General features: G+C 37.1%; 3 protein-coding genes across 3 annotated transcripts in view; all 3 read left to right on the top strand.

Annotated features, from left to right (window-relative positions):
• The first annotated feature begins 1,204 nt into the window (after positions 1–1,204).
• On the top strand, positions 1,205–1,780 carry LOC137639406 (histone-lysine N-methyltransferase 2D-like). Its single transcript, XM_068371680.1, has one exon. It carries the CDS (start codon positions 1,205–1,207, stop codon positions 1,778–1,780), a length of 576 nt encoding a protein of 191 aa, XP_068227781.1.
• Positions 1,781–1,872: 92 nt separating this feature from the next.
• LOC137639405 (uncharacterized protein DKFZp434B061-like) lies at positions 1,873–2,595 on the top strand. Its single transcript, XM_068371679.1, has one exon. The coding sequence runs from the start codon at positions 1,873–1,875 to the stop codon at positions 2,593–2,595; it is 723 nt and encodes a 240-aa protein (XP_068227780.1).
• Positions 2,596–5,566: 2,971 nt separating this feature from the next.
• Positions 5,567–12,028, top strand: part of LOC137639062 (uncharacterized) — a 100,979-nt gene continuing 94,517 nt past the window's right edge. The window contains exon 1 of the mRNA XM_068371381.1: positions 5,567–5,937. Coding sequence (XP_068227482.1) covers positions 5,824–5,937 — 114 coding nt within the window. The 5' untranslated portion in view covers positions 5,567–5,823. The remainder of the gene's footprint in view (positions 5,938–12,028) is intronic.

The following is a 12,028-nucleotide window of genomic DNA, read 5'->3' as shown; positions in this document are numbered from 1 at the left end:
TGGAGAATGCCTCTGTGAGGAGGTAGTTAGAGCGACGATCATGGACCCGTAACGGCTGCCTACTTTGTGGAGCTCTCCCTTAAGAGACCTCCTCTTCAGAGAATATTACCTTAATTGAGGTGTGCACACACAGTTCACAGTCCTCAATTGGTGAATGGATAGTCTCATAAGAGCACTCTCTGGCATGAGAATGCAAGTGCTAATACAAGCGTGTTCTTGTAGATGAACGTTCTTGTTTTGATGACATATCCAATGATAAAACATGAATATGAGGGGGAATAGGTGATCCAACATTCACAGGTGTACCCTCATCTACTAGAGAAGGAGGCAGGGCATTGCGCTTATCTGGATTGGAGGGTAGTCTGCCTGCGATGGGTGCCCATGCTCCTTCGAGCTTATCTTGAGAGAAGTCATTGTACTTGTGTGCAAGAGATTGTCCAAAGGCAGAAAGGAGCATGTACTCCAAAGAGCGCTCTCCTTTAGAAAGACGTGCACAATCAGATGATTGCTTGTCACATGATGAGCATTCACCAGATTGGAAGCATTCATCACAGGATGTACGTAAGTGCGTAGAAGAATGAGTGAACGCTGTGAAGTGAGACTGACCAGTAGAAAATTCCTTCATTGCAGGAGCGCGAATACTTGAGCACCTTGGAGCACATGCAACAGGAGAACGCTGCCTCTGAGGGCAGATAGGTGACTGTGCTAGTGCTCTTCTTGGAAAACAAGCACATGTTAGAGGCACGCACTGGGAAAGCGCCGCATACGCGCACAAACCGTTGAGCATGATCAGAGAGAGTAAAATGGTGAAAGCCATTATCTTGAAGACCACGATGAGTAGGCAGATCTAGGTGCAAGCGTGCCTAATTTTGAGTGCGTGTATTCCGGCAAGCGGAACTCACTTGCTGAATATGCGCAGATAGTCAAGCAATTGCTTTTGCTATAGATTTCTTTGCAAGCTATATACGATCGCTTGGGTGGCAGTGTGAAGTCTGAAGAACACACTCTATGAAAGAGAATAGGTGAACTCGAAGCTCATAAAGAGTACACGTACAGTCGTCAAGCATAGTTGATTGTGATAATTGAGCACATAGCACAATTGCTGGAGAGCGCCATTCGTGCAATTAAGTAACATTAACAGTTGAGCGCATTCTTTATGCATAAAGGGGAGAATGCACAGGTAGCTTGTGTTCAGGTAAAAGCGATGAGCCCATCTGTAGTGGTAACAGCAATGAGAGCACCTGTAGAAGTGAGTGCGATGAGAGGACCTGTAGAGTTGAGCACAATGAGAGCATCTGTACAAGTGAACATGATGAGAGCACCTGTTGAGGTGAGCATGATGAGAGCACCTGCTGTAGAGATGAGGACGATGAGAGTGCCTGTAGAGGTGAGCGCAATGGGCACACATGTAGAGGTGAGCATGATGAGCAAGCCTATAGAGGCGAGTGCAATGAGCATGCCTATAGAGGCGAGTGCAATGAGCATGCCTATAGAGGCGAGTGCAATGAGCATGCCTGTAGAGGTGAGCGCGATGAGCATGCCTGTAGAGGTGAACATGATGAGCATGCCTGTAGAGGTGAGTGCTATGAGCATGCCTGCAAAAGTGAGTGCGATGTGCATGCCTGGAAAGGTGAGCACAACGAGTAAGCCTGCAAAGGTGAACATGCTTGTAGAGGTGAGCATGATGCACAAGCCTTTAGAAGTGAGCGCGATGAGCATGCATGAGGAGGCGAGCGTGATGAGCATGGCTGTGCAGTTAAGCGCAATGAGCATCCTGTAGAGGTGAGTGCGATGAGCATGCCTGTAGAGGTGAGCATGATGAGCACGCTTGTAGAGGGGAGCGCGAAGAACACACCTGTATAGATAAGTGAGATGAACAAGACTGTAAAGGTGAGTGCGATGAGCATGCTTAAAGAGGTGAGCGCAAAGAACACGCCTGTAGAGGTAAGTGCGATGAGCACACCTGTAGAGGTAAGTGCGATGAGCACACCTGTAGACGTGAGCATGATGAGCACGCCTGTAGAGGCGAGCGTGAAGAACATGCCTGAAGAGGCAAGTGTGATGACCACTCCTATAGAGGCGAGCACGATGAGCATGCCTGTAAGGGTGAGCATGATGAGTATACTTGTAGTGGTGAGCGCGAAGAGCACGCCTGTAGAGATAAGTGCAATGAGCACGCATGTAGAGGTGAGCGCAATGAGCACGCCTGGAGATGTGAGAATGATGAGCACACCTGTAGAGGTGAGAATGATGAGCACATTTGTGGAGGTGAGCAAGCCTGTAGTGATGGGCAAGCCTGTACAGGTGAGGACGATGACCATGCCTGTAGAGGTGAGACCGATGACCATGCCTGTAGAGGTGAGAGTGATGAGCACGCCTGTAGAGGTGAGAGCGATGAACATGCCTGTAAAGGTGAGCGTAATGAGGATGCCTGTAGAGATGAGCGCGGTGAGCACTGATTCGTTCTTCATTAAGGGCAAATTAAATAAGAATGAGAGAATTCATAAAGGTCGGGAGCTCTGTCCAAGGTGTGAGCGTGAGAGACTGTTGTATGCGGTCAGGAGTGTGCTCTTGAGGTCTTACATTGTTTTCTGACATATTAGCTGAGGCTACGGGAGAATTCACAGAAATGGAGGGTCCACATCAGGCATTTCTCCCATCACTGTGGAAGGTGGAGAAAATCCCGACTTAGTAGGCTACTCAAGGCTTGTAGCACAGAGAGATAAAATGGTTATTCTGAACTCATATTCCTGTTAAAGGACAAGAGTTTGCTTTCATGCAGGAACACATACGAGGCTGGATTGATTTCATTGTAACTTCAGATTTCCTTGTGAGATATTGTATCTTTGCATTTATAAACAATACTATAAGCACTGATTTGTTTAGGCCTATTATGCATTGAAGATGTAGAAATCCATAAAACCACCAACTAAGTTTATATGAAAATCAAATGACCCACTCAAAAAACCTCTCCAATTATGGCAGACCTCAGTGGGAAACAGATTATTGGGTAGAAAAAATCACAAATTAAATGCAATGCATGACTTTGAAAAATACAAAATGCATAAATTGCAATAAACTTATCAAAACAATCATTGTTCATGCAAGACAACAGAAACATTCACCAAAAATAATTATTCATGTAAATATACACAGGTCAATTACAAGAATACATCCATGTCCTCCACTATACCCCTCCTAATTGGTAAAATTATAGTTACGGATGGAACAACATTTTGATCAGAAAAAAGTTAATGCTATAGTAAATAATGTGCTTTCACTGCATTTGACCTTCATTTCAACAGCAAATAAACCATAAAACCCGTTAGACCATCTAAGAACGGGGATATTTTTTTTTAGAAATCTAATGGTTTTTGCTCCACCGTGCACTTGCTTGCGGAAAAAGAAAACCATCAAGCTCCTGTGTACTGGCAAGCGGTACATGCCGAGCTGCCCATACCTCATTGATTATTATTTCTTAGAAAATTAAGATTTAATTTGCAGAGAAAATTAGTGTCCTTTTCGAGGGAAACGGGCGTTTCTCTGTACGAAACACTTGTCTTCAAGTAGAAAAGCTTTTTCCGTCCGTAACTATAATAAAACCGCCTATCCTGACCTAATAAGTGATACACTGTATCAATTAATGGAACATCCTATCCCAATCTTACATTGCCAAAATAAAGGTACCAGTAGTTATCTACTAAATTCACCTTTCGAACTACCACCCTATAATGACCGCTAAAGAAATAAATTAACTGTGAAATTCATGACAGGTATATATATAAAATGCAATTTCCCAAAGTTTGTCACAACACCGTTACACCTGTAATATAAATAGCAATTACAAAATTATAAACAATATATTACCTAAAATACTGATAGTCAGGCATTGAGTGGAGATGAATATACACATGATCCTGGCAGAAATCAATTAAGAATTCTGGTTTGCCACTAAATTTAACATAATATCCGATAAGTCCATAGGCAATTAACAAGGTGTAGCCATACAAACAAAGTTACAGGTACGTTCTCTGTAGCCTAAGATATTTCACAAACACTTTCACTAAGTAACTACCAAAATATTTGCAAAATAAGAAAAATAATATACGCTTTGCTTTATAAAACTATAAAAAAACCTCTCAATTTAGGTAAAGTGCTGTATTGACAATTGAGTAATTCTACCAGCGAAATTTAAAAAGAATGGTTCCAAAACTACCCGATGGGAGAGTTTAGAGTTAAATCCTGTGTTATTTGATGAATATAGAAAAGAAAGGAATGAAGCAACTGAGCTACAACAACCATACGACGAAGACCCAAATAAAATAGTAGGATTATTTTTATTTAGTGATACAAATATAGAAAAGAAAAAAGAAGTATTAAACATAATGTGGAAGAAAAGACAAATCAGTACAAGATGATAAGCGTTTGAGGCGCCGTTGTAAAGGCTATGCCTCACCCCAGAACCTGAACCTGAACCTTCATGAGTGGGTAAGAGCTCTGGCTGCATGCGAAAGGTTCTGTGAAATTTTGGGTTATCATATATATATATATATATATATATATATATATATATATATATATATATACATATATATATATATATATATATATATATATATATACATATATATATATATATATATATATATATATATAAATATATATATATATATATATATATATATATATATATATATATATGTGTGTGTGTGTGTGTGTGTGTGTGTGTGTGCTACATATGAACACCTAAACATAAGAGTACTATGAATCTATAATGATATAATCTTTATGGTTCCTGGTAAGGAAGGAGTGGTTCCTTTGTTGCAACTTGTAGTGTTATTTTGACGGTAAATAATGACCAACATGTTTTATTGACTTTTATCGTACTTCTATCTAGACTCAAGATTATTAAGTATTTTTTTTTTCTTTTTGTATTATCGTAGGATGGCCATTTGTCTTCCTGCCAAGGTTATCGACCAAACCGTTCCTTTAGCGGGCCAGTTATGATATTACACATGTATAAAATATGAGACTTGGGTAGCTCTGAGAATGGAGTTATTACATGTCCTTTTTTTTATACAGATACTCTGTTAAATTATTTATTCTTTAATATGTGTTATTTCCAAGAGTGAAAATTAAAACACTCGATAGAAAGTTATGTAAATTTCAGTAACAAAGAAAATACTTAAAAAAGATAATGGTTGATTGTTCTCTACTACTACTACTACTACTACTACTACTACTACTACTACTACTACTACTACTACTAATAATAATAATAATAATCATAATAATTGTTGATGTGTTTGGTGTAGATCTGAAAATATAAAATACCACAGCTCAATTTCAGGAATTCAGTAATTCATAGTTTTTTTTTTTTTCATTTCGTAACCTTTATAGATACGTGATATTTTATTGGTTTGTTCTGTTGTTCATTGTTGCCTCTGGTGATGTTGGCGATAGTGAGGTAAACTGTTGTTGTCAATAATTATTATTATTACGAAATAGCTAGCTAATTATTATAAAAGTTATGTTTGCAAGTTATAAAAAAAGACAAAGTAAGTCTATCATCAATAAATGGTCGACCAATAATAGTTAGAGTCCTCGAAAAGCAAGAAGGACATATTATCTTGAAGATTATACCGAAGCGATAGTTAACAAGATTACATAGAAACAATTATTAGTTATTGTTTTAATTTAGTTTGAGTTAACCTCATTCCAACAATCCTAGTTTTAAGCACGAGAACTAAACGTAACTTGTGAGGGTACCGTATTTTAAGTGCGAGTGTGAATTTTTATATTGTGTTACAATAACAGTCGTGGATGTTTGTTTTATGGAACAAATTGTACGCCCCAAACAGCAGGCCATCTAATGTGATTTATAGGCATAGGCCTATACGTGAAAGATGGACTTACAGGACATGCAGTAGCCTACGGGTAAGTAACTTTTCCAATTTACTTTTGTTATTGATTATTTCTACATGTAGACCTATGTATGCATATTAAAATGACTACTTAAATTTATATGTTATAAGTGGTATAAGCAATATTTACACAATTGTATTACACAGAGAAAAGCCTCCGTGTTATCAATATTATAATGTAAATATCTTGGAGTGGCTAAGTACTTTTTATTACCGATGTTATTGTGTTATTGGCCCATTCCATCTTCATATCGATTTACTTCTGAACTCCTGTTAGTGTGATACCAAGAAGCATGAAGAAAATATACACTTTTTTAATGTCTCGGATAAATATAAAGTGGTTGCACATGTAGAGGATGATATTGCTTGCTGTATAAAATCCTTAGCTAGGTCTGTGACCAGGGAACTACTAGGTTAGGTTAGGTGGGTTTGTTAGGTTCTGTGGCCTTTTACGAATATCGAAAGAATTTCGTTTTTTTTCTGTTTTCGCCCACCCAAAGTCCCAGGTTATGCGTCCATCTGGAAGGGGGTGGGGATAGTGGGAAAACGGTTTATTTGCGGTGGAAATAAAGGTCAAAGATTCTATGTAACGGGGTTAGGAGAATTGTCTATTGGGAGGGGGGGGGGGAATCTTGGGTCTGAAATTTCCCTCGAGGGAAACAGCCCAGACTGTTTTTCCCGAGGGTGTGGGTATCGATTCTAGAATAATTTTCCCGGGTGGGGGGGGGTCAATCAAGGGGGAAAAATTTCCTGATACCTCGGTTGGCATTGCAGTGCTCAATTTGTATCCATCTATTTTACTTAAATTCTATCTTGCTTCCTTTCTTCCTCCTCCTGACTATCCAACCTCTTCTTTTATCACTTAAGCACTGATTGGTCTTACAGGCCGCGTGTCCGTGTTATTTAGCTTAAACTGGTAAATCCAATACTAAACAGTATTCTAGAAGTTTTATTCCATCTGTGACCAGATTGTAGAATGATTTTCAGTGGAACTTCAGAAGTTCAAACTTGCAACGAATGTTTTCAAGTTGAACAAACTGGCATGCATTTCTATTCATAGTTTATGTGACATCTATTTAACGTTGTCACTGATCTTGAGATATTTTATATTTTCATTCATTGCATCTCATAAATAGTTTATTTTTATTTCCTTGTTTCCTTTCCTCGTCGGGCTATTTGTCCCTGTTGAAGCCTTAGGGTTCGGAAGCATCTTGCTTTTCCAACTAGGGTTGTAGCTTTATCGTAAGTTACTGAACGTATGATCGTTGTCAAGTTTACTGTTCCTGAATGTATAGTCTCCACTCGTTATACGGGACGATACAAATCGATGTTAGTAAACTGAAGTCTAAATTTAACATCAAATACCCCCATTGAATACATAAGAAATATGGCTTTTATGTATTCCCGCCACGTAACGTCATGCTACTCTCTCTCTCTCTCTCTCTCTCTCTCTCTCTCTCTCTCTCTCTCTCTCTCTCTCTCTCTCTCTCTCTCTCTCTCTCTCTCTCTTTTTTTTCTTGCGTGCACTGATACATATATCAATCAAGCGACCGACATAACGTTGTCCAATTCAGGTTTGTGAGATTTCGTGAAATTTTTTTAAGCCAGATTTATTTGATTTTTCCTGTTTTCTTTATTTTATTTTTTTTCTTAACCAAGAAAGTGACCGTTTCTTGAATCTTATGATTTACTGAATCTTGAATGAAGAAAGGAATGAAGATAATTTGCTTAAAAAGGGGATTTGGTGGACGGGGATTATTTGTATACTACGTTACTCCCCTCACACACACACACACACACACACACACACACACACACACACACACACACAAATGCTTTTTTGTTGACCAGGCGGACATGAGTCTTTTTATAGTTTATTTATGACATATTTGTTTTTGATGTTGTTAATAGTTTATATATGACATGTCTGTTTTGACGTTGTTACTTATTTTAGAATGATTTATTGTTAATTTGTTCTCTTCATTTATTTATTTCCTTATTTCCTTTCCTCACTGGGCTATTTTTCCCTGTTGGAGCCCCTGGGCTTATAGCATCTTGCTTTTCCAACTAGGGTTGTAGCTTGGATAGTAATAATAATAATAATAATATATATATATATATATATATATATATATATATATATATATATATATATATATATATATATATGATAAATTTTGCAAATTTAGACGCGTTTTTTTTCATATTCAGATAAGCCATATATTTCAATTCATTAATGTCTGGATTCTCTTACCGACCCCAGGATCAGTCCCAATACGAAACCACTCAAAGAAAATAACATCTGACCGGCCGGGAATCGAACCCTGGTCCAGGATACTTGTATGACAGTGACCGTACCATGTAGCCACGTTTTGTAGTCCCTCTTTCCCAAATGGATACGATTAATTCGTGAAAATAAGTTGATTATGGAATAAGTAGATATATGAGCATGGTATTTATTTATCGAAATTACTGAACTTATCTTTCTTAAATAACAGATGAGAATACTGTATCGCTGATTTGTCTAATTTTAACGTGGTTTTCGTATCATGTTCAGCAAAGCTGCACGAGTCAGGGCCACCCATACTAGGTTGGTTTGCTGTGAGCGATCAGACGAAATCTCACATTACCAATTCACACTGGCCAGCGTGAAGATGAAAACTGGAAATCCCCCCGGACAGGAGGAATTGACATTTCTGAGGCTTTTGTCCTCCAGTGGAGGTGAAACGGCTGTATTAGTTGTTGTAAATGGAAATAATAAGGTAGTGAAGAGAGTATATTTATTATTATTATTATTATTGTTGTTGTTGTTGTTATTATTATTATTATTATTATTAGCCAAGCTGCAACCCTAGTTGGAAAAGCAAAATGCTAAAGCCCAAGGGCTCCTACAGGGAAAAATAGCCCAGTGAGGAAATGAAACAAGGAAATAAACGATATAAGAACTAATGAAAAATTAGAATAAAATATTTCAAAATATCACCTCGAAATGAATATCGTATCAAAATTATCAAAATTTTACAAATTCTTTAAAAAAACATACATACAGACAGACAGAGACCCATTCCGAAATTTTAGACAAATATCAGAAAAAACAAAAACAAAATCTAAACCTTTCATAAAAGAATGATGAGGATATATGCTCAATTCCGATACAAAGCAGTTATGTAATTTTCTGTATGATATAATTTTCTGTATGATATAATTTACCGAAACGAAATGAATCCTCAAAATAAATCGAGATTAAACGAAGATAATCCGATTTGATTCTATCTTTTTGTCACGTCTGATATTGGAGTCATATCTTTTAGATGTTACAAAACATAATTATGTTTTTCCTGGTACAGAAATCTAGAGAATTTTTGGGTTTGTGATTAGTAATCTATGATTAAAGTTTAAATTGGATCTCCAACTACTGGTCTAGGCCTATGTGTAAGATTACTATGGACGTATATTCATACGATTTGCAATTTACTTTGGTAGATTTTTTTTTTTTACAACCAAACCATTCAACTTTTGATCTAATGAAGAGAAGCTACTATTGCTAAGATATATATATATATATATATATATATATATATATATATATATATATATATATATATATATATATATTTACATCACATTCCGACCTGAAAAAACTAACCTAGTGTTTAGTCTAAGCCCTTCTTGATCTTAACTCTGGGTCATCTTTTAAGATTGTGATTAAGCCAATTCTTAGATTTATCACGTGTCATTATTATCTAATAATAGTTTTTGCTATAGAGGGTAAAATGTATAGGCTACTTATGTACTGTACATGAATATTAATTCATGTGGATTTAGTGGATATAAATCATCGTAAATGTACATTGACTTATGTGCATTTTATAAATGATGATAGGTGTAACTACTTAGGCCTATGATAATTAGGCATGTTCATGGTACATCTATATATACGTACAAGAGTTTAAAGGTTTAAAGGCCGCTCGTGAATGGCAGAGGCAAGGGACAGTGACATTGACCTATCAAGCATGACAATGCCCTAGAGACTGACCATATATACATATGACCAGCCCCCAAGCCCACTCTCCACCCAAGCTTAGACCAAGGAGGGCCAGGCAATGGCTGCTGATTACTCAGCAGATAGACCTATAGGCTCCCCCACACCCTTTCCTCGCAAGGATTGTAAGGTTGCAGCGACCAAAGGAGCTAACGAGTTTGAGCGGGACTCGAACCCTAGTCTGGCGTTCACAAGTCAGGGACGTTACCGCATAGGCCACCACAACGTAATTAAAGAACAACTAAATTTAAATTTATATTCTTTAGATGTCTTGACATTATCTCCTGCAAACTCCAAATTGATTTGCAGCATAAAGCACCATTTAATTATTTAATTAATATAAAGGAAGTTATTCAATAAAATTAATTATCCGATGCCAGCTAAATAAACCGTTATAAATGATAAACAAATCAATATTTTAGAATAAGTTGAAGACAATAAATAAACCTCTCGTTGGTCTGGAATCGTTATAAATTTGTCATTATATACGCTTTACAGGGATAGGCCTACTAAAACTATTTCATTTCTTGAATAATAACAACTTGAAAGAGCATTACATTTTTAAATAAAGCGAAATAAATGCATCAATATTTAGTTATACTATTAAAAAGTAATGCAATAACAATAAGATATTTAAAGAAAACTTCTGCCACCATTACATTGTGTGACCCAAACCGCAAAATACCGGATATTTGCCTTTGTAAAACCTCCGAATTTGCTTTCGTTCATGAAACATTTCTGCGAACAACAGTGGTTTCCAACGTAACCAAAAATAGAAAAATTTAAAAAAAAAGGAATTCTTATTCTATCCAGCATATAATAATTGAAGGATTTCTCCGGATTATCTCGGATCACGCCACGTCAATCCTGGCGCAGTTCAGCGTTCCTTTGTTGTTCAGAACGAGGATGGGTCACGTTAAATACTTGTTTATCAAATTAAAGATTTTTTTCGTCCAAAGGGAACCTTGACACACATATCTTGGTGGCTATAATTTTGGCTTGCTCGGTGGCTGGCCTTGTCCTACTTGTTTGGAACAATAATAGGAAAATAGATTATAAACTTTATGGATAAACTTTCCCTCCTATGAAACATTAAAAGTGAACGGAAAGTTTATACATACCTGAGGACTATGAAGCGCTGAGTAGGAGATGATGAATAGGCTTAGGAGGAGATTATTATTATTATTATTATTATTATTATTAAGCAACAACCCTAGTTGGAAAAGCAGAATGCTATAAGCCCATGGGCTCCAACAGGGAAAATAGCCCAGTGAGTAAAGGATACAAGGAAAAATGAAATATTTTAAGAACAGTAACATTAGAATAAAAATCTCCTATACAAACTATAAAAACTAAAAAAAAAAAAATGAGGAAGAGAGATAAGATAGAATAGTGTGCCCAAGTGTATCCTCAAGCAGGAGAACTCTAACCCAAGACAGTGGAAGACCATGGTACAGAGGCTATGGCACTACCCAAGACTAGCGAACAATGGTTTCACTTTGAAGTGTCATTCTCATAAAAGAGCTGCTGACCATAGCTAAAGAGTCTCTTCTACCCTTACTAAGAGGAAAGTTGCCAAACAATTACAGTGCAGTAACCACTTGGGTGATGAAGAATTGTTTGGTAATTTCAGTGTTGTCAGGTGTATGAGGACAGAGGAGAATATGTAAAGAGAAGGATCCAATGTAGTACTGTCTGGCCAGTCAAAGGACCCCATAACTCTCTAGCGGTAGTATCTCAACGGGTGGCTATTGTCCTGGCCAACCTACTACTTATGATGCATAAAATCGTTCGCTTCTACTATATTGGGATGAGTCTTGGAGACTATAGCCGTGGCATATTTCTTTTGCCAATTCATATAAAGAAACTGTTTTTCAACATTATTATTATTATTATTATTATTATTATTATTATTATTACTACTACTACTACTATGATCACTCTTAACGAGAAAAATATGTCATATTACCATGAGGACTGCCCCACGGCCTTGACTGCCCAGCCTAAATTGGAAACGTGGCATCGCCGCTAAGCTTTGGCAAGTCTGACCCACTGAATTTGT

This window comes from Palaemon carinicauda, chromosome 4, assembly GCF_036898095.1.
Source record: "Palaemon carinicauda isolate YSFRI2023 chromosome 4, ASM3689809v2, whole genome shotgun sequence".
Lineage (NCBI taxonomy): Eukaryota > Metazoa > Arthropoda > Malacostraca > Decapoda > Palaemonidae > Palaemon > Palaemon carinicauda.
This window is presented reverse-complemented; position numbering and strand designations above follow the sequence as displayed.

Coding starts and splice junctions, on each gene's coding strand:
- LOC137639406 (XM_068371680.1), top strand. CDS start 1,205: ATGAGCCCATCTGTAGTGGTAACAGCAATGAGAGCACCTGTAGAAGTG.
- LOC137639405 (XM_068371679.1), top strand. CDS start 1,873: ATGAACAAGACTGTAAAGGTGAGTGCGATGAGCATGCTTAAAGAGGTG.